The following is a 23,526-nucleotide window of genomic DNA, read 5'->3' on the forward strand; positions in this document are numbered from 1 at the left end:
AAAACTACAAATATTATAAATTGTTTTAATAAATTAACCTAAAAAATAAATGAATTACAAAAAAATAGGTGGGTTTGTTTACTTTGTGTATTGAAGTTTCAGAAAAAAATTCCAAAGCACTATTTTACATTTTCATAATTGCTTTGTGAATTTCTCTTTCTTTCTCACATTGAAAGCTTAACTAATTAAATTGGTCCCAAAAGAATATAATAAAAAAAGATTGAAACACTAAAATGAAAAAAAATCATTCCAAAATGAACATATTATTCGTTAAATTAACCCAAAAACCTATGGTAGTTACCCAAAAGGCCAAATGTGTCTAAACCTAGAAACTCAGCCCCACTCACCTAAGCTGATTTTTTTTTGTTGGAGCAGATGATGCATCATCTGCCTACACACACACACACTAGATGTCAGGTCATCAACTGTGATAAACATCTTTATCTACAATATTGTTTGGCTGTCGAAGATCACTAGAAAATTGGGGTCCGAGTTTTAGGACATCAAAATCCTTTTGAACCTATTTTCACTTGAAATACCAAAAAAGCACTCTTTGATTTCCAATAAACCAATTTCAATAGAGCTCAATTGTTGAATGAAACTCATTGACATCAAAAAATAATTTTTTTATTGTTAAAATATAGACAACCAATGACTTTCTCTCTCTCTCTCTCTCTCTCTCTCTTATATTATTTTTCGATGACGTTTTCTTTTCTTTTTTAAATTAAAAACTTAAATATGAATAAAATAAAGTTTGAGACTAAAACACATACATTTTAAACTAAATGTCCATAATGAAAATTAAGAAAAATCTCAAGTATCTTTTCTGGGAAAAGAAGCCGAATGATTAGTTTTAGGTTAAAACAAGGTTCCATTTTCCCCTCACTTTGAATTTTGTTCCCTTTATTTTAAAGTTTTTTTAAATAAAAAAAAATATTGTTTTTGTAAAGTCAAATGTCAACCCAATGTCGAGATTTTTTTTTACAGCGTGATAATATGATAAAAACTAAATTAAAATAAATTATCAAGCTTAATCCATAATCAACACAACTTAAAACAATAAAAACAAATTGATGATAAGAGCATAAAAACATTAATTAAAGAACCGAAAAAAAAAAGAATCAATGCCGTAATCACAATGATTCGAGACATGATATTTTATTTTTTATTTTATTTTACATGATATTTGGAACCTTATGAATTAAATTCAATTCATGGGGTTAAATTAATTTTTTATATTTAAAATATGAATTTAAATTTCAAATGAAATCTAATTTAAAAAAAATATAAAAACAAATCAGAGTTGAGAACCTCTACATTGCTATAATAACTCCATTTGAAATTGGCAATAAAAATAATATTTCAAAAATACCCATAACAACACAACAAACCCTATTATTATTTTCCACAGATTGAAAGGTAGCTAGCCTCTGATTTGATTTTAACGGATTATTTTTGTTCTTCGTCCCTGTATACAATGATTTTCCTTTTTGTTATGGTCATTTAATTCCTTGAAAGAGATGGAAAACTTACTTTGCATGGTGATATATTTTAAATTATTAGAACTAATAATTGTAGTATTATTATGAATTATTAGAACCAAGAAATGTTTTTATAATTTTTAAATTAAAAATAAAATAATCATTATTACTAATTCAATTTACTTCCACGTATACTTAAAAACATAGTATTAATGGGAATGCGTTGAGTTCTTGAAAGTCTACTTCCAAGGAATCATCATTGAATTATGTTAGGTGGCATATATGTGTTCCTGTAGAGCTGCTGTACGTGACCGATTAACCACTCAGAAGTGTCGTGCAGTCAACGGGGGCAATCATGCCGGAAAAGATATATTATTTTTATTTTAAGTTCCTTGCACTGCATGATTGTAATTTGTGTAGATGTATTGCTTTCAACGTCTTTTATTTGCCTGGCCATATGAAAACCACTCGTTTCATATTGCTTTTTTAATGAAAGTCGGGTGAAATTTGAAAAAATAAAAATTGTTTAAAATTAATTTTTTTATTTTTTGAATTATTTTTATTTATTGATATCAAAAAAATATTATTTTAATATATTTTAAATTAAAAAATATTTTAAAAAATAATCATTACTATCCATATCCATGTCGATAACGCAAAAACATAAACAAGGTAATTGTACAAAAAAAAAAAAAACTTCTAGGAAAGGAAAGGATAGCGATCCAAATAAAAAATAATTAGTGTACTGTAGACGATAAATCCCTATCTTAAATAGCACAAGACATTAGCTATTTGTCATAGCCCCACAAGGTTAGGGCATGGCCCACAAGCCACCGTGCAACTCAAAGCATCGATAACACAATAAATAAATAAATTACGAATAAAACAAACTTTAGAAAAAAACAAGCAAGTGGACCTACGCTTTATTGTAGATGAAGTTTGAAGTAATTTTTAATGTAAAAAATGTAAGTGGTTTTTTTTTGCTACGTCTATGAATCCTCTCTCTCGAGGACTCTCTTTTCCTACTTATGAATTGATTATATTTTCTACTGCTGACATGTGTAAGACTTAGCATAGTGCTATGAAGAATGAAATCCAGACGTTGTGCTCTAATAATAATCCTTGGTCTTTGATTTCTTTTTATTATTCGATAAATGTTGTTGATAGCAGTTGGATATACAAGATAATGTGATGTGTGAATGGCAATTTTGAGCATTATAAGGCTCGATTGGTTACTAAAAACTTTATTCAGCAAAAATGTATTGATTATTTTAAGACATTTAGTCATGTCATTAAGTAAGCGATATTCAGTTGGTTTTCTCCATTGCGGTCTCGCGTGGTTGGATGATTTATTAACTCGATATATATAGCGCCTTCCTCAATGGAGTACTTGTCGAAGAGGTCTACATACAACAACCTCCAGGTTTTGTTGACTCTTCTCTTTCCTCTCATATGTGTCGATTACATAAGTCTTTATATGGTTTAAAACAAGGTCCTCAAGCATGGTAGACTCGCCTGAATGATTATCTTTTCTCTATTAGCTTTCACACTTTTAAGGTTGACACTTCATTATTTATCTTGTATACGGGTGCTGATATCTTTTACCTTCTAGTTTATGTTGATGATATCCTGTTTATAGGTAGCAACTCCGTCTTACTTTAACAATTGATATAATTGTGGAGTTCAGAGTTAAAGGTGCGGGATTTAGGAGTTGTTCATTATTTTTGGGAATTGAGGTTCAATTAAGAATGAGTAAAAAAAATGAAAAACCGATCAAATCGAGAAAACCAAAAAAAAAATAACCGAAAAAACTGAACCGTGAAAAAAACCCGATTAAACCGATTATAATATTTTAAAAAAGCAACCAATTCGGTTTCATAAGTCTGAAACCAAAAAAACCGAACCAAACTGAAATTAATAAAAAAACCGAGCCAAACCGAGCAAAACTAAAACCAAACCCATTAGAAATAAAAAAAACCCCAAAAAAACAATATAATTTTTGGTTTTTAATATAAAATAATTGAACCGAAACCGAACTGAACAGAACAAAAATCAGTCGGTTAGGTTTTGATTTTTATTCTAAAATAACCAAACCAAACCGAAACCGGTCGATTTGAATCGGTTTCGGGTTTTTTTTTTAAAATTTGATTTGGTTATTTTTAGATAAAAACCGAACCGAGCTAAAAATGATCACCCCTCGATTCAATCCACTATTATGGGTTTTATACTAAGGCAAGATAAGTATGTTCTTGACATACTTACTTGAGCTAGTATGTCCTCTTACAAACTCGTAGACACTTCTATTTTTACATTGTTTATTTTCTAATCTTACATAGTTTTATTAAATTATTCAATTTTAGTATACCAAACATTTGTTTTAACGGATTATTTTTGTTCCTTGTCCCTGTATACAAGATTTTCCTTTTTGTTATGGTCATTTAATTAATTCTTTGAAAGAGATGAAAAGGTTAACGACGGTCTTCTAGACGAGATGATCATTCATGATCGAGCCTTCATCTGAAGGCAGGCGGTGATAAATGGCTTGGAACTTTTGGTCTTCTCTTAGTGTGAACCGCCCCGAGAGCATGCACCGGCGTAAGATTTATTTTTCATGTCTTTTACTTTTGTTCTGGATTTTAAGAATTTAGTCAATTTTTCATGTTCTTATTGTGAAGTTTTAATTCTAGTAATTGACAAATTAAATTAATTACTAGATTTTTGTATAATACTAATCATCACTTGCATTTCATTTCAAAGATGAAATTCCCTGCATTTATCAAAATAATTAAAGATTTTTTTTATTTGATTTTAACAAGAAATTTTCTTACTGGGTTATCCATAAATTTATTTATGCAATTCTCAGAAATTTATTTTGCATGGTGATATATTTTAAATTATTAGAATTAATAATTATGATATTTTTATGAATTATTAGAACCAAAAAATGTTTTTTATAACAAAAAAATAATTTTAAAATTTAAAATAAAACAATCATTATTGTTAATTCAATTTACTTCCACGTATACTTTAAAAAATAGTATTAATGGGAATGCGTTGACTTCCAAGTAATCATCATTGAATTATGTTCGGTGCTTTGCATATATGTGTTACTGTAGTTCTTCTGTACGTGGCCGATTAACCACTAAGAGAAGTGTAGTGCAGTCAGTGGGGGCAAGCATGCCGGAAAAGATACATTATTTTTATTTTAAGTTCCTTGCACTGCATGATTGTAATTTGTGTAGATGTATTGCTTTCAATGAATTGTAGGGTTATTCGTATTTGTATTCTAATAGTTTTTTTTTAAAAGGGTTGAAATTTTTTTATTTTTTTTTTGTTATAAATTAATATTTTTTAATGTTTTTAGATCATTTTAATGTGTTGATGTCAAAAATAATTTTTTTAAAATAAAAAAATATTATTTTGATGCATTTCCGAGTGAAAAACACTCTAAAAATTAACCATAGCCTCACTCCCAAATACAATCTAATCATTTTAAAAAGCAATCGTTCAGCCACTATGTTATAAGTAGAAGTGGGATAAAATTTAATTTTTTATTTAAAATTATTGTTTTTTATATTTTTAAATAGTTTTAATATATATAAAAAAACTTAAAAATTAATAAAATTATTTTAATATATTTTTAAATAAAAATATTTTAAAAAATAATCATTACCGCACTGAATATATCCTCGAGATCTCCATTACACACGTCCTAGGGCTTTCATGAGCAAAAGTCATGCTCATGTCATGTCAGGCTTCTCTTTATTATTTATTTAATTAAACTTGTTTTTTTCATTACAAGTTTAATTTATGGAGAGACCATATTTTATTATTAACGACAAATCTACCTCCTAACTATTTTTAGATTTACTTTAAACTTCGATTACTATATTTCTGCTTTTTAGGTTTTTACTATTTAGCACAATTTGGTCCCTTTACTCCTCCGATTCTTGCCGACCACACAAAAAACAAACAAGGCAATTGGACAGGAAGGTGCCAGCAAGAAAGCTTTCAGGGAAGGAAAGGATAGCGATCCACATTAAAAATAATTAGTGTACTGTAGACGATAAATCCCTATCTTAAATAGCACAAGACATTAGCTATCTGGCATGGCCCCACAAGGTTAAGGCATGGTCCACCATGCAACTCAAAGCATCGATAACACAATAAATAAATAAATTACGAATAAAACAAACTTTAGAAAAAAACAAGCGAGTGGACCTACGCTTTATTGTAGATAAAATTTCAAATTAATTTTTAATATAAAAAAATTTTTAGTATAATAAATTTTTAATTAAAAAATAGAAAGATGATGTATGTACTTATGAATTAAGAACCATATCAACTAATAAATTATATAAAAAAAATTGTTACAGCTAATTAAAAACTAAAATAAAAAACTAACCTTCTCTATAGATAGTAAAACATGCACATGCCGATATTGTTTTTTTGATTATTTTTTTATTGAAGAAAAAATATATTTTTCTTTCAAAAATGTATTTTTATTATTTATGATTTTTTTTATTTTAAAAAAACATTGTGATTTTTTTAAAATCATGATTATTTAAAAAACACTAAAAATAGTTAAAACAAATATCTATCAAAACTCAAAAGATTTCAATTTAGTAAGGAAAACAAACCTTTTCTTTGGATAAAACTTCATTTCTTTAACCAATACTTCACTTTTGATATTCATTACATTTTTTAAAAAAACAAATTGGAGATAACGTTTTTATTTATCAAGAGCACCATTATCCTAAAAAAAAAAACTTATCATGACTTGTAAAGAAATTATAAAGTAAAAACATATCGTTTTAATTATTTTAATGTGATTGTATAAGAAAATAAAAAATAATTAACTAGAGAAAATAATATAAAACTTGACACAATAAAAATAATAAATATTTATAATTACCATAATCCGAGATTTTTCTCTTTTTAACCTTTTTTTATGACTTTCTCTCTCCATTCTCAACCTCTAAAGCCAAGCGCGATAAAAATAAAATGTAGAACTAAAACATAAAAAATTAAAATAATAGGGATTAGATAATAAAAAATTTAAATTTAAAGGACTAAATTATAATTTTTCACATCTTTTATAGAGAAGGGTTTTGTTTTTTTTATGTCAAATTTGATCCTTCATCTCTCAATTTTGTTTTAACAATAAGCTAAAAATCTTTCTTACAAAATTGATCACTAATTTAATATCAAATTAATATTTTACAATATATAAGGTAAGTGAAAGAAAACAAATCGGAAAAGAGTTCAATGCATAAAACAATGGAAAGTTACAAGTGTAACCTTTTGTCAAATTTTGTTGTATTTTTAGAAAGAACGTAATTTAGTTTAATGATTTTATAACTTTGTTACTCCTTTAATACTGATTTAATGTGCCAAGGTACTTCCTTTTCTATTTTGCTATCGAAGAAACTGAATTTAGTGTTTGTTTTGCATCGTATTCTTAAAAAACATTTTGTAAATATTTAAATTTTTTTATATATTTTGGATCGTTTTTATGTGCTGATCTCAAAAATAATTTTTAAAAAATAAAAAAATATCATTTTAATACATTTCAGCACGAAAAGTTATTTGAAAAGCAATAGCAACCACACTCTCGAACACCCTCTAATCTTAAATCTCACCATGCATGCTTCCCCCATGAATGTCAAGCTATTGATAACAGAGAAAGCCAAGAATATTAACACTTGAATGTTAAGGGAATTGTGGTGGGATTATCCATTACAGAAGTAACCTGGAATATGTTTTGGCAACACCAATTAAAGGATTGAAGGGGAGGAAGATATTGTCTTCTCACACGAACACAGGTATTCACATGGATTTTCTCTGAGAAAACAATTAATATCTACTTTTCTTTCTTTTGGGTGCTTTTGAATGGGTAAATGGAGTAAATTTTTGAACGCTTTTCTTTGTTACGGGGAGAAAGAAATGATAGGCAGCAAAAGTTACATAAGAGATCCCAACCTTAATACCCTCGAGCTGGGACTCTCCCGTAAGCAACTAGTTCATAAGAAAGTCAAGAAAAGAGTCCCAGGAGAAGTAGAAGAAAGAAGATTCAGAAAAGCATACAAAGCGACAACGACACCGTATTACTTGAAAAATGTGACAGTAGACATTGTTGAAGTTTCTTAGAATCACAATAACTTGAAAATTTTGTTACTCATCAACATACCCTCTTCACCGAACCAGCTGATAAGGGTCTAGTAAACTCCTTGCACTCCCTCACAAGTTATATGTTGAGTATGGAAAATATTTGGAATTAATTGATGTAACCATATTATTTGATAGTTTCACCCACATTTAACTAGTGTTTTGTCTATGTTTTATATATAAAATGCCTTGATATTCTTTGTTTTATGTTTTGAAGGCACCTTTAGATGAAAGATGCAAAAAGGAGCAAATTGGAGGTAATTGGTAGATTTGACCCTCAGTCGATGTTTTGTGCAGAGCGTGAGTTCTAGAAGTCAAAATGAAGTGATTCCAGTGGAATTAGAAAGCTAACATCCATACCTTTCTGGAAATCTAAGTCAAGAAAAATAAAAACACAAAGAGCATGGAAATCATATCCTTCAAAGTCAAAACTCGCATTCTGCCAGTGTTGACCTTTGTCCATTCAAAATTCAATATCTGGAGCTGTAGATATCCAATTGATGCAAACTCAATTGTTTTGGATTCCTGACTCAAAGGTCTATAAACGCTCCACATTTCAGCCAAAAAAGATGTCATATGAGGGAGATATGAGTTTTCAAAGATGACAACTGAATTCTGCCAGCAAACAAGTTTCGTGAAGAAACGAATCCAAATTACATCTCGAAGCATCAAAACCGACATCCAAGTTTTAATTTCAGCAATTTAGCTCATCTAGTAAATCAATCCAGAAGGTCAAGGAAGGCAGCCACCAACCTCAAGCCACCAACCTCAAATCACCAACCACAAACCAGCTGCCAGCCACCAGCCACCAGCCGTCAGCCGCCTTCACACTACCACCATCTATTGATGTTCACACTTGAACTTTGATTTTTCTTACTTACAATTTGTGTATAAATAGGCAGCTAAGTTTATGCTATTAAGAGAGCCAAGAGGGAAGGAAAGAGAGCCAAGAGAGAAGGAGAGAGAGTGCAGTAGAATCAAAGAAAGAAGGGTGGCAACCATAAGAGAAGAAACACAAACTCTCCCCTCTACAACCCAGAAATCATGTATTCTTTCATCTTTAGGAGTAGTTGTTCAATAGATATGCAAGGCTAAGCTTGTTTTCTTGGTTGCAAGGACGCAAACACCTTCAGATTTCAAGAACTGTGAGATTTATTCTTCCATTTATTTTCAGTTTGTATTATGAATGAGTATGTTTGTTTTCCTATGCATATTTCCTATGATTGTTTATCTTAATTGCTAGAGCGGACTCTAAGTTATTACTGTGAACAATCTATTGCTAAGTTTGATATCAAAACCGAAGTTGTGGTATATAAACTTGTGAAGCAAAACTAAGCTTGATAATTGTAGCGGAACTACGTTATTAAACTTAGGAAGAACATTCGATCAAAGCAACACAAGCTGACAACTTGGTTGTTAAGATTAATGAATTTATCTAGATCTTAAGGTTGCCATTGGATTAAATCATTAGTGCGGACACTGTGATTGTTTGTTGGTTAGGGTTAGTTATACGGCGGATCCGTTAGTTAACCAACGTTAAGAAAAGATAAAAATTCAGAATATAAACTGGAGTTTCGTTTCAAGGATCGGTTGTGATTTCTGTTGGTGGATATGTGTTTGCAACCAAGGTTTGTTTTCTTGATATATTTCAGTTTCAATTGATTTTGTTTGCTAGTTTAATTTCTTTCATAGTTTAAATCATTGCAAATCAAATTCCCCCCAATTACATAATGTATAGCATAAAAATCTGAACCAGACCTTCCTCGTGGGATCGACCCCTTGCTTGCTCTATACTATCTTGTGTGTTTTAAGTTAGGGTAATTAATTTGTGCGACTGCGACATCGCAACATTAATATTCTCATAACTTAGTTTTCATCCCTTGTTTTTTTTTTAAATATTTTTGAAATACTAAAAAATAAAATAAAATGTTCTTGATGTATTTGTGACATTTTCAGTGTCTTTTCAAAAGAATTCAGAATTTAAAAATTTATTTTCAACGTGTTCTGTTATTAACACGCACTGATTAATTCTTCTCATGGAGTTGATGTTGACGCTGCTTTATTAAAAAAATTCAAAATACAAACAAATAAGAAATAAAAAATATATAATAAATGGAAAAGGGATCAAATGTGAAAAGGAAGAAAATGAGGGACCAAAAAATTTAGGTCGAAGGAAAAAGACAAATGATTTTGTTTGTAAATAGGTGGTTATCTCACACTAAAAAAAGGGAGGGGAGACAAAAACAAAATCAAAAAACCATTTTTCATAATTTTCTCTGCAACTCACATACTCATACAAACACAAAAAACCATAACCATATCTTGACAAAAGGAGTCGCCAGCCATACAAAGAAAAAAAGCTATCATTTTCAACCCTTCATCTTTAACAACACAACCACCAGTAACAGCCTCTTCACCACGGCTCACAACCACCTTAAGTAACCCCTCTACTATGCAAAAACCACCCTCACATTGGTTAAAAAACATAGCTTCAATAGCCTTCTCCAGACCAAACCTAGCAATAACCACAAACCTTCCCCATCAATACTAGCATCAATCCCTTATAATTTTCACATCAGCCTTTCCCTTCCTGATTGACAACCCTCACATCAACCCTTCAAAAACAGCCACCATGAAAGTCAAGACCACCCATCAGCACACCGACAATAGCTTTAACTTTTTCCTTCAACTATTTGTCAGTCTATATATACAAACGCATCTTCATCTCCCATTTGTGAATCGAAACTAACACAAAGAATAAACAAAGCTCTTCGATCTTTTTCCTTGTGACAGGTTCCCTCCTCTCTACCCATGGATGTCAACCTCTCATAACAATTAATTTGTTTAATTAGTATTTGTGGTGCTAGGATTTATATGTAGACTTTAATATTTGAGGGTATAAAATTACCCTGTAAAGTTTACCCTCAGGTATTACAGATACAAAGTAGCAAATAAATACGATGCTAAAATTTAGATCTTAGAACGATTAGGATTTAACATGATAAGGTAGAAATTTCCTCACGAAGGGGGATCTACCTTGAACCTTAAATGAGACCAACATATAGAAACACGAGTTACAATAACAATCAATCAACAATACAACTTACCTTAGGTAAGGCGCATTAGGGGTGATGTATCTTCTCCTTGCAGAACTAGTCTTTTTACCCATATTCTCATAGACCATAGGTTTCTTAGTGACAATGATACTAAATGATGACTTTCTCAAATCATAACCTTATGATTAAACCCAAAACCCTTTTCAATTCTAGGAGATAGCCCTACCATTCGACGTCAGCACGTCACGACAGGATAACGACTCCATTAAAGACTTGTCTGGTCGGACTGAGCTTTGTTTGTTTGATTGTTTGCTTATTTATTTTTGTTGGTCCTTGAAATTTAATTTTAGAATGTAGTTTTACATATTGCTCATGCATTTGTTTTACATACTACTCATGCATAAGTACATTGGGTATGGATTAATTTCTTCATGCATTTTAATTTTTGAATAAACTTAATTCTAAGTTAAGTGGGGAGCAGCGATTTGCCTCTTGACTTTCATTCGAGGTTTAGATTCATGAAATATGCAACTATGAGCCGAGCATTTACTTGGTAATGATGATCATACTATGCCTCAATCATTCCTTATAAAACTCTACATTGCCTTTATGAAAGGTGTTCTTTGGGCAGATTATAGACCATTTTTAGACTAGATAGTAAGCTTACCCTTCATATAGTGGCTTAGAACATGCCCTTAGGATCTTAACTCCCTAATAATTAATATTGTATCAAGGCATACCTAATTAATAATCCTAAAATTCATAGAATTTTCTAAGCTAAGACCATAAATTTTTCTAAATACAGGAAATAATCTGAGATGATGTAACTTGTTGGGGGGAATTCCCCAAGGACCAAGGCTAGGAAATTACTGCACATAAAAACAATTTTTGTCTTTTTTTTATGAAAGAGGTTCAAACCCACCTTTTTGTTTTGTATTCTCCAATGTGTATAAGATTTAACCGAGATGAAGACTTGAAAAGGATCTTTTAAGATTAATCATAATAAGAATTTTTTGCTCATATTCAACAAAGAAGTCATAGATTATGCCTTTGAAAAGGTTAATCCATATTCGATGTATGTGTTGTTACTTATTTTTTGGGCCCCACATAAACAAAGAAAAAAGAAAAAAAATACAAAATACAAAAAAAAATTCAAAGAAATGTTGGAAGAAAATCAAAAAAATATATCAGTGAGAAGAACATACCAGAACACCTAAGAAATGGCCAAAGACTGTTTGAGGAAGATCAAAATTGGATTTGATAATATATTTTTTACTAATGAATACCTTATTGACAAAGAAAATTTAATTTGAGGAGGAAAATTCAAGTTTGGATGTTTAAGGACTCAATTGAAATTTTTTCAAGGCTTAATCGAATTTAATGGTTTCCCTTAGCCACAACACGAGCCTTAAGGTGATCGAGAGATTCGTTAGGTTTGAGCTTTGATTTAAAGACTCATTTAGAGCTAATAACATGCATATCAAGTGTGTGAGGTAGAAGGTCTCAGGTTTGATTCTTGTGGAGCGCCTCAAGCTCTTCTTCCATTGCAAATTTCCATCCTTGATGGGTCAATACAAATCTGATATTGGTTGGAGTTTTTGGAATATCATAGGAGAAGGCAATGGAAGTAAAGGCATATTTAGGATTGGGTCTAACAATGCCTCTTTGGGAGCGAGTAACATTGAGGGGGAAGGGGGTGTTGGAGGATGTGTAAGTGGTGGGCTATGAACTTGTGGGACAATTAAATTTTTGTCATATGTAGGTGAAGGATACTATATGAGAGGCTCATGTATGTTAAAGTTATTCTTAATATATGGTAGTTCCTGTCAGGATTCCTAGTTAGAACTGATGCCATCAGATTTATGAGGATTTTCATCTGCTGGGTGTTGAAGAGCATCAAATATAGACTTTGAGTTTGGAGTATAAAGTGGCATTGGTGGAAGAAGGATTGTGCATAACATGGACAATACTGGAGGCTGAATTTTTATAGAGTATTGCCAATGTGAGATAACCATGAACTAAAAATGTTGTTGATATAAGAGATGGGAGGTGAAGTGCTTGAGTTCAAAGTATCTTTATAGGAAAAAAAAATGATTCATCAAACATCACATGTCTTAATATGAATGTTTTTTTTTTTTTACTAAAGGGATGAAAGCACTTATAACCTTTATGTGTGTCACTATAGCCTGCAAAGATGCAAATAACAGTTTTCGGATCAAATTTGTGTTGTCGTGTGTCCCATGTGTAAGGGAAGTATTTAAAACCAAACACACGCGACACAGAGTAATTAGGATGATGACCATGAAGTTTGAAGTATGGAGTTTCAAATACAAGAGCAAACGATGATAATCAGTTAATAAGGTATACTGCGGTAGTAAAATCTTGTACCGATAAAAAGAGAGGTGTACCACTATGGAATAAATTTGTCATATCGAGTTCACGTATTAAACGATGATGTCTTTCAATTATACTTGTTTGTTCTTGAGTGTAAGGACACGATACCTAATGATGGATACTAATTGAAATGAAGTGAGAGGATAGTTTGGAATTTATGAATTGTCCTCCACCGTCAAAATGGAAAACCTTGATGTGTTTCTTGAATTGTTATGTGACATACTGTTCAAAAGCTAAACAAGTGTTAACAAAGTCGGATTTTTCTTACAAAGGTATAATCCAAGTGTATTTACAAAAATCATCCATAAAACAGACATAATATCTTAACTTTCCAATGAATAGGACCGGTTCAGATCCCTATAGGTCACAATGAATGTTTTCATAGATAAAGGAACATGAATGTTCATAGCATAAAAAGGGCAATTTACTAAGTTTTTCAAATTGAATGTGTGATAATTTTCTTTTTCCACTCCAAATAATTTCATTTGTATCAAGATTACATTGACACTCCCCCATTGCTAGTCATGTTTACATGCGTAAGATGTACTTGTTGTGGAAGGAGATGGTACTTAATGCCAAGGTTGTCAAAAATCTTCTTTAGTTCAAAAACAAGCTCCGATCTTCGAGCGCTCTTTTCCCCGTAGTTTTGATGGTTCATGGTGTGTTGAACACATAGAGCTAGCTTCATCTTGTTTACATTTTCTATCTCCTTCACCAGCAATGTGTGCTTTGGGTTCCAGTGCTTTGGTTTGCTCTCAATGTATCTGCAGTATTTCATAATGGTATTTTCTTGAAAACTAATACAAATGCTAATTATCAATTGACCAATCTCTAAAGCTTTTGCATTTTATCTGCATATTACCAATATATGTGTTACATAATATGTTAGATATTTAGAGAAAATCGGTAATAATTAACTAATATCTAGAAAATATCGATTTTTATTAGCAAAACAAGTGTGGTTTAGGCAAGCTACTTAATTACTTTAAGAATTAATTTTGTCTAACACTAGAAATATTTTGAATGCAAATGAGATTAATAACTTACAGTTGTATAGCTTTCTTGAGAGCATTGAAGTCATCAACAGAAGTGGAGACATCAATGGTGATGTCAATAGCATCCCCCATGTCTGGACTTCTTCTAAAATTACTAATAGGCTTTGTAAGAAGAACAGAATTGGGATAATATATCTTCTCCGCATCATACCGTAAGAACACAGTTGTCAAAATGTTCATCTCTTCCACAATCATCTGCAATATATATATATATATATATATATATATATATATTCACTCAATTAGGTTCAATTATGTTGTGACTAGCTAGCTAGTTAGGGCTTAATAAAAAAAAAATTACCTGTACGCCATCAATAACACAACGATCGCCAACATCAAAAGGATGCATAACAAAGACGAAAATGATGGACTCAAAGATAGTTTTGCAAGTGTTTTGGAACATGAACCCCACGAGTAGAAGTTGAGATGTGAAAACAACTAAAACCTTGGTCGTCGCCAATCCCGTTACCAAAAGGGAGATCACAATTATAATTACAGTCACTATTGCACTTGCTAACTTGTGAAGTTGCTGTACAGCAGTCTTGGTATCATTCAAGGAATGTGCCAATGCTTTTCTCTCAACATAGGCATGCACCTAGCAATTGAAAACATAAACATAGCAAAGAAGAAAATTAATTGTCTTTGAAAAAATTGTTGATGTTCTTTCCCATAATAAATACAGGAAAAAGTAAATCCCATTTTAGTCCTTGATTAGAGGGGTTAAAGGAGAGAAAATGGCACTATGTATGGAATCCTGGAATCAAATCCACACCATATAGGCTTGATCAGTTGGTGATGATGTGATAACTAATTAAGCATTAAATCTCCTTTTCAACTACACAACAAATTATTAATCCTAATTTGAAAGCAATCATCTTTTAACTTAGGCGAACTTTCCTTGTTTACTGCATGTAAACAAAGTAAGGTGAGCCTTTAAAACAAAAAATAAAGCAAATGGGTTTTGGGTTTTTTACCACCCAATTTCTGAAAGAAGATTTTGTGATTTTTCCAGTCTCAACAGCTCCTTCAAAGAGAGGAAATATGGTATGAATCTCCACGGTCTTTAAGAAACTCAATAGATCTTCCTCGTCTATATACCTTGAAACATTCAAAAATGGGAAAAATATGTCAAACAAATAGGCATATATAGTAATTATAAAATGATCATTGTACATAACTTCTTCAACATACTCTTTGTATCACTTACATTTAAACTTATGTTAGGGTATTAGAAGGATCCTAACACTTACATTTGAACTTATGTTGGGGTATTAGAAGGATCCCAAAGCCACTTTAGATGTTTTGTTAAGAACTGAAGCTAGTGAATTCATGCTCGACAACATAAATTCATGGTCACAAAAATTAAAGAGAGCTCGTTGTCAATGTTATGCATACATACCCCAACATGTTTGCTATATTTCTCTCATTGTTGGATTTATGACACATACCACCCAATCACACCTTTTTAGTCCAGTTATATGCAAATTATTCACATTAAAACTTGAAATATTTTAAAGATTTTATTTAACCTCATTGATCAAATAAGTAGCATTATTGAAAAAAATATTTTTAAAAAATAAAACCTTTATTTGTCTCACGAATCACTATGAACGACCACAAAAGATTTTTTACAAGTAAAAAGGATGTCAAAGCTTCATCGTTTTTTCATCAATGACATGCACCTTCGTGGGATAGAGGAGATGAAAAGACAATTCTGACGACATAAAAAAGAGTCGTATCGGGTCCCAAAGGAAAATGCGTGCATCGTCCAAACACGACGGATTCCGTCATTTTTTCTTAATTTGGTCCCTTATTGTTTATTTTATTTAGTCCCTAGTTCTTTGATAACTATTATATTTTTTTTATTTGGTTCATGATTATTTGATAGCTCTTTAATTTGATCCCAAACTCCATCGCACCTAAGCTTAATGAAGTCTCAACTAGGAAGAAAGAAAGGGAAAGGAAATGATAGAGATTTTTTTTTCATTTGGTCTTTGGATCTCTAAAAACTATTGGGTTTTTTTTTTTATTTTGCTCCCTGATTCTTTTGTGGCTCTATAGTTTACCCCTAAACTTCATCTCACACGAGCCCAATGAAGGCCTAACCAAGGAGAAAAGAAGTGAAAAAGAGGTGGAAGAAACAACTAGCTAAATAGGGTTAGCTCATTATGATCATGTCATGACCATGACCGCACATTTAGCCGATTAGACTGTGTTGGCAAAGGTCGATCTAATATGGCATTGTCTTTTCATTTTGCTCCCTAAACTCTTCTATTTTTTGCGATTTTTTCCTTTGATATTTTTTTGTTTCGTCCTTGTGCTTGATCAAGTTAGACAAAGGTTTGAAATGGAAGCTTCTTGAAATTATTTTGGATCTATATTGAATTTTAAATAAGGCAACCGAGTCATGATTGGGTCCTTTGATCAAATGACACTTGCCAAATCAACTCTAACACGATTTGATTTGGAACTCAGGCCATCAAATGGCCTACAACGTGGGGCAATGCTCAACAAATAAAAAACAAAGAAACCATGCTAGCAAGGTGTTTTGTTTCTTGTTTAAAGTTTATTTTTCGCTCGCAAAACAAAATGACAGATAATTAAATAAATATTATGAATAGAATGTCATGTCATGGAATTATATTTCTTTATTTGCATCCATCGATTGACGTTTCAGTTTAGTTTTTAATTGTCATTAACAACTCTTTTTAGCAATTTTTTACGTAAATAATTTTTTTATTAATTTTATTCAACATATTGATCAAGGTTTCAATGCGTATTTTAGATTTTTATTGTCAACTCAAAATTTAACATCATCCTTGTATTTTCTTTATTTTTATGATTAAATCGACTTTTAATCTGGCTAGCAGCGTGGTGTGGGCATCCTGATTAGCATCCTCTAATTAACCATAAATTTTACATGGCTCATGTTTTTCTTTACTTGTTATTTTTATTATTTTTAATTTTTTCTTTTCTGATTAAGTGAAACTCGAAAGTTAGAGAATAATTTAATTTGAGATGATGACAACTAAAATATCTAATTAACCAAAATGGAAACAAGTGTACTTTTTTTTTTAGCATAGTAAAGAAAATAATAAAATAACTTAGTGCAAAAGGTATTTAGAAAAATAACACTATTTAGAAAGTTGCATATGACATATGCAATTTGCGAGTCGCAAGGGTCATATATGACTCTCTCAAATTGCAAAGTTGTTGGACATAAGTTTCAATAAAAATAGAGGAGAGAGAGAAAAAAAAATGAAAGAAAAAAAGAAAAAAAAACCCAGAGGCACAACAAAACTCCAATGATGACACCACTAACACCGTTGGAAAGATTGTGATGAGAAAAATTCAATGACACCAAGAAAGGCTACCAACGATGATCAGAGTGGGTCACCCAAATAGTCTAAAGGAAAGTGAGAACCGTTGGACCACTTATGTGGCCCATTCTGTTCATTGTTTGTGAGATTCTTTGATATCGTTAGATTCATCTTGTTGAGATATTTTTATAATATTAGTGGTGCCATCATCGGAGCATCGGTGTGCCTTCAAGGTTATTTTTTTATTTTTTATTTCTCCTCTCTCATTGTAATTTAGAAAACGGAAAAGAGAGAGAAAAGTAAAAAAACAGAGATCTTGGGAGTACATCGAAGCTTCGATGATGATAACATTGATACCATAAATAAGATCTCGACAAGATAAGTCCAACGACACTAAAGAAGGTCACAAATGGTAAACGGAGTAGGCCACATGAGTTGTCCTAAGGTATCGAGGCTCACTTGTCTTTAGGCCTTTCTTGTGGCCCACTCAAGTCATTATTGGTAACCTTTCTTAGTGTCAATGAACCCGTCTCATAAAGATTTTTTCAACGGTCTCAGTGGTGTCGCAGATGTCACATGCGACTTGTATTTTTTGGATGGCATTTGCAACTCATTTTGAATTAGAGATAAAGATAAACTTTTCTTCCCCCCCCCCCCTCTCTCTCTCTCTCTCCACCGCCAAAAACACCTCCATTAGTCCTTAAACAATCATTTCTCTCTATGTCACCCATATCTCTCTCTTGCTCTACATGCAGAAGCCTCTCGTTTTCTATCTACCAACTGTTGATCTGAAATTTTCCAGCCAAAACAGCAACTACCGGTCACCATCACTACCCATATTTTATTTTTAGAGGTATATTGAACACTTCCCCTCAATTAATTTGATTTAATTTATGTTTAATTAGTGTTATTTTGATTTTATTGAATGTTATGGTTTTGAATTAGGAATTAGGTTAATTAAAAGTAATTTAAGTTTTTAATTAGTAATTTTAGGTTGTTAATTTGTGAATTAACAAAATCATGTGTTTGAAATGCTAATGTTGATTTAGGTTGAATTGTGGATTAGGTTAATTAGATATATAAAATACTAATAAAATTAATTGATGTTTAAAATCTAATAAATGTATTTTAAAAATAAAAATAAAAGCATTTCATGCAATAGCTTAAAAAAAGAAAAGAAAAATTAACTTTAAAGAATATTTTTTATATATAATATGCCATAAGGGCACACGTTATGAAGGCATTTTTTTTTAATCAATGCGTAATGGGAAGATTAACTTCAAATGTAGTATTAAATTTAATGAGCAATGGGTCTTACGTCCATTTCCTTTTCTTTTTTATTGAATTCCACTTATCCTCTATGTGAACCAAATTAATAGTATTTATGAATATAATAGTGATTGCAATTCAAATTATTTTTTATATTAATATATTAAATTAAACAATTTAAAAACATAAAAATAAAAAAAAATTAAATAAAAAATTTAAATTTTTTAAAAAACCATGATTAAAACAACGTTTCCAAACACCCTAAATCTCTCAGCCTTACCTCGTTTGATTACCAGTTGGGAATAAATTGTGCCCACGAAATGATTACAAATAGAAAATATGAGCATGTTCTTGCAGCCAGCTAGTTGTCCCCACCAAATGACCATGTTCGTATTTAGGGCTTATGTGGCAATGAAGTTGAACCATCATTTTGAATAATTTTTTAAGCAAAAGTAGTCAAGGGGTTTTCCAGGCGTGATGAACGTGCCTAGCCCCACAAAACCACCGTTGAATGCCACTGTCAAGAAATCGACTAGGACGTAAATAATTTATGAGAAAAGTAGAAAGTCTTTAAAAAAAAAACAAAGAATAATTTATGAGAAAAATAAGTTAAATAACTTTAAGTTATAAGGCACATTAGATAAAAATGTTTAAAAACAATTTATTTTGAAAAAGAAGTATAGATTAAAATCTTTAACATGCTATTTAGAACCAATTGTCAATTATAATAAAATTCAATTATAATATTTAATTAATAAATTGAATTCATATATTTACAAAATATAAAATTAGCTAGCTACCATAAGTCATAGACTTTGATTCATTTCAGTTTATGATATATATAATTCGATACTTAATCTTGCTCATATTTTTAATTTCATCCCTTAGAATTTGATTTGATTTGATTTTTATATCAACTTTGATCCTTATTTTTATTATTGTTATTTGTTTTTCTCTTTTCATTTTTTTAATTGAAATTTTTTATCTATCAGATTTTGTCTTCATTCTTTTGATTGTTATTTATTTTATCTGAAATAATTTATGAAATTATAATTTTTTTAATTTCATCATTTTTCAACCTTTTTATCTGTTAGATTTGATCTCTATTATTTTGATTGTTATTTATTTTATTTGAGATAATTTATGAAATTATATTTTTTTTCAATTTTATTCTCATTCAACTTTTTTATTTTTAAGAATTGTTCTTCATTATTTTAATAAACTTGAAAAAAACATATTAACAATTTATTTTCTAATCCATTTTCCATGACATAACTAAACACTGAAAAATATTTTTCAATTTATTTTTCATAATACTACCAAACATCAGAAAATAATTCACTTTCCAGGAATATATTTTTCAAGAAAACCATTTTCCAGTAAACAAATAGGGCTAAGTAAAAAATATTTTAAATTTGTAAGAAAACATGATTAAAACCCGTTTCCAAACATTTTAAGGGTGTGGTTGTGGTTACTTTTCAAAATGTTTTTCACTCAGAAATGTATCAAAATAATATTTTTTTTATTTTTAAAAAATTATTTTTGAAATTAGTGCATTAAAATTATTAAAAAACACTATAAAATATTAATTTTAAATAAAAAAAATTAAAACTTTTAAGAATATGGGTTGGACCGTTCCTAAACGTTCCTTGAATTGTGCCCACCAAATGATTACAAATAGACAATAGTTTTTAATTTCATTGTCCGTAACCCGTCCCATGATACGAGCATGTTCTTGCAGCCTGCAGCTAGTTGTCCCCACCAAATGACCATGCATGTTCGTATTTAGGGCTTATTTGGCAATGAAGTCGAAACATCATTTTGAATAATTTTTTAAGCAAAAGTAGTCTAAAGGTTTTCCAGGCTTGATTTTTGAAAAACATGAACGTGCCTAGCCCCACAACACCACCGATGAATGCCACTGTCAAGAAATCGACTAGGACGTAAATAATTTATGAGAAAAGTAGAGAATCTTAAAAAAAAAAAAAAACAAATAAACAAAGAATAATTTATGAGAAAAATAAGATAAATAACTTTAAGTTATAAGGTACATTAGATAAAAAAAAATGTTTAAAAACAATTTATTTTGAAAAAAAAAAGTGTAGATTAAATCTTTAACATGCTATTTAGAACCAATTCTCTATTATAATAAAATTCAATTATAATATTTAATTAATAAATTGAATTCATATATTTATAAAATATAAAATTTAATTCAGTTTATTTCATATACTTCCATCATCATCATCATCATCATCTTATTTATTCAAATATCATTAAAAAGAAATATATATGGGTAGATATGTATTTTAAAAAGCTAATTTTAATATTATTTTTTTCACTTTTTTAGTGTAACAAATCAGAAGTATAAATTAAAAGTTAAATATTTTAATTTACATTACCTCACATTTGGATGCTTGGTGCTCTTGTTAAAATCTGCTTTGACTTATAATTTGGTACTAAATCTTGCTCACATTTTATTAATTAAGGATTAATAAAGAGATAATTATGTGTGTACGAAATTTAGTGACAATAAACTAAAATTAGGCTATTCAAGGCCCAATTTCATTTTCGGACAAAATAATTGAAGCATTGTCGAGTTTCTAATAATCATGATATATATGATTCCAGATATGTTAACCCTTAACAAAAAAATTAATAATAAACCGAGCAAGGTTAGCATAATTGAGATCGGTTAACTATCTCTACAGTATGGTCTCTTCTAAGGATTGTATAATATCAAATGTTCATATAACCAGAAAGGCTAGCAGAAGAAATTAAACTTACTTGGCACCGGATTTGGCAACATTCCTAAAAATTCTTTGAGCAGTGCCTCTAGCCTCCCATTCACTGTTGATCTCCGATTCTGCATTACCAAAATCATCGACCGTCCTCGAAATCGTTGACAGCCCTGAAGACTTGATGTAACTCACCAACCTCTTTTTATTCCAAGCAGTTGCCCTGCTCATCATACTTAACTTCCTCAACCTCTCCATATCGATGCTCCTCGACTCATACCTCTTAGATCTTGATGCCCTCTCCCTCAGTTTCGCCGGCAATGTCTTCGAATGCCTTAGCGTCCGTCGACGAGGAGTTTCTCTCTCATCCTCATCTAATGGTGGACCAGAGAGTGTATCGAGAATGTAGTGGTGGAAGACGCTTTCTTTCATGCGGTCAAAGAAAGTAGCAACATGGAAAGATGAAGCAAGAACCTTGACAAGTAAAATCTTTAGTAACCATATTGTAGCTCCAATGAGGACAGCAATTAGAACACGGAAAACCCTCTTTAAGACCTTGTTGGATTTGTGGACATCATGGAACATACTCATCCATGCAAGTAGAACCAATCCTAGCCATGCACAATGTTGAAAACTCTTGCGCAAACCAAAAACAAAGTAGAGTACTTTTTCTCTGAGCATGAAATTGCGTTCTATGAGAAAAACAAGAAAACCTACAACCCAAACCGACACAAGGCGGCCACAGAAGAGAACCAGGACCATAAGGCACCATTTCCATAAAACTAGACCCCAAAGGACCTTGTTTCTGAGGGATTCAACGGTTAAAGAGAGAATTAAGCAGGTCATGATTATGAGAAACAATATGAACTCAATCACGGCTCTCTTTTTTATCTTTCTTTTCCTTTTCGCTCGATACTTGGAATGTTTTTTGGCCTCTCCAGCATCAACTTCTTCTTCTTCATTTTCAAACCATTCTTCGTCATCGTCTTCATCTGTGGAGGTAGCGCTTTCTGGAGGGTTTAAGGGTTGGTATTCTTCGGATTCAGGGAAGGTTTTGGAATGGGGAGGGTAGTTAGTTTCAGTGAAACGAGATTTGGGTTTGGAGAAGTTGAGACGGCGGAGGGTTTTTGTTCTTGCTTGGGTTAATTTAGGGTCTTTAATGTCTGGTTGCTGTGGTGATGGTGACTGTTTGAGTTTGGAATGTTCTTGCTGTGGTGGTGGCGACGACATTTTGAGTTTGGAGTCTGGTTGATCTATGAATAGAACCACTTGGTCTGTGTTGGGGTACTCTTGGTTTTGAACCTCCATGATAGCCAGCTCCATCTACTTAACCACACACAGAGATTTGAAGATTTAGAAGAGAAATGAGACAGGATCTTTGTGAGGACAAAGCTTGGTTATATTCACAACAGAGAGAAGTGATTGTGTACTTTTCGGAAAGCAAACTTTTAAGGAGCAAGAGAAATAATCTAGCGCAATTCTTGTGATATACAAATGTATATATATAGAAGGGAAAAGTTAGAAGCACTATCTTTTAGCTATAAATATATTTTGTAGAGAGAATGTCATGATGCAATCTGCATGCTGTCCACCAATTTTATTATGAAAGCAACTTCCTTTGAAAATTTGATTTTTCATTTAATTACGTAGCATGATGAACTATTATTTATAAATTACTGTGAATTAAAATAGTTATTTTTAAAAAAAATCAATTTGATTCTTAAATTTTTATTTTAATTCCTTATTTTTTTAAATATTAGTAACCAATGATCCTTTTATTTTTAAAAAATACATTTTAGTATCAAACTTCATTATTCTTTTCTGTTTTTTTTTTTTTTTTTGTAGAGAGAAAAGATGTTGCCGGATATCGGATTAAAGAGAGAAAATTGTTGTTGGTAAAGATTTTATCCACAAAAATGATTGATTTAAGTATCACATGTTTTAAGATTCTGACAAAACATGAGCCAATGGACTATTTAATAATATTTTTAATTTATTTATTTTAATTAACATCAATTAAAATTTAATAACCTCTAGGTCGTACT

General features: G+C 30.9%; 1 protein-coding gene across 2 annotated transcripts in view; it reads right to left on the minus strand.

Annotated features, from left to right (window-relative positions):
- The window catches only part of LOC7482412 (mechanosensitive ion channel protein 10), a 41,534-nt gene extending 18,577 nt beyond the window's left edge, over positions 1-22,957 (minus strand). The window contains exons 1-5 of one of the 2 annotated variants that reach the window (XM_052446594.1): positions 21,531-22,957; positions 15,129-15,252; positions 14,456-14,749; positions 14,147-14,349; positions 13,462-13,863 (exon numbers count right to left, since the gene is read on the minus strand). In XM_052446594.1, coding sequence (XP_052302554.1) covers positions 13,596-13,863; positions 14,147-14,349; positions 14,456-14,749; positions 15,129-15,252; positions 21,531-22,804 — 2,163 coding nt within the window. In that variant the 5' untranslated portion in view covers positions 22,805-22,957 and the 3' untranslated portion in view covers positions 13,462-13,595. Of the gene's footprint in view, positions 1-13,461; positions 13,864-14,146; positions 14,350-14,455; positions 14,750-15,128; positions 15,253-21,530 lie in introns of those variants that run through there. The other variant, XM_052446593.1, reaches the window with a different exon arrangement.
- Positions 22,958-23,526: the final 569 nt, after the last annotated feature.

This window comes from Populus trichocarpa, chromosome 13, assembly GCF_000002775.5.
Source record: "Populus trichocarpa isolate Nisqually-1 chromosome 13, P.trichocarpa_v4.1, whole genome shotgun sequence".
NCBI lineage: Eukaryota > Viridiplantae > Streptophyta > Magnoliopsida > Malpighiales > Salicaceae > Populus > Populus trichocarpa.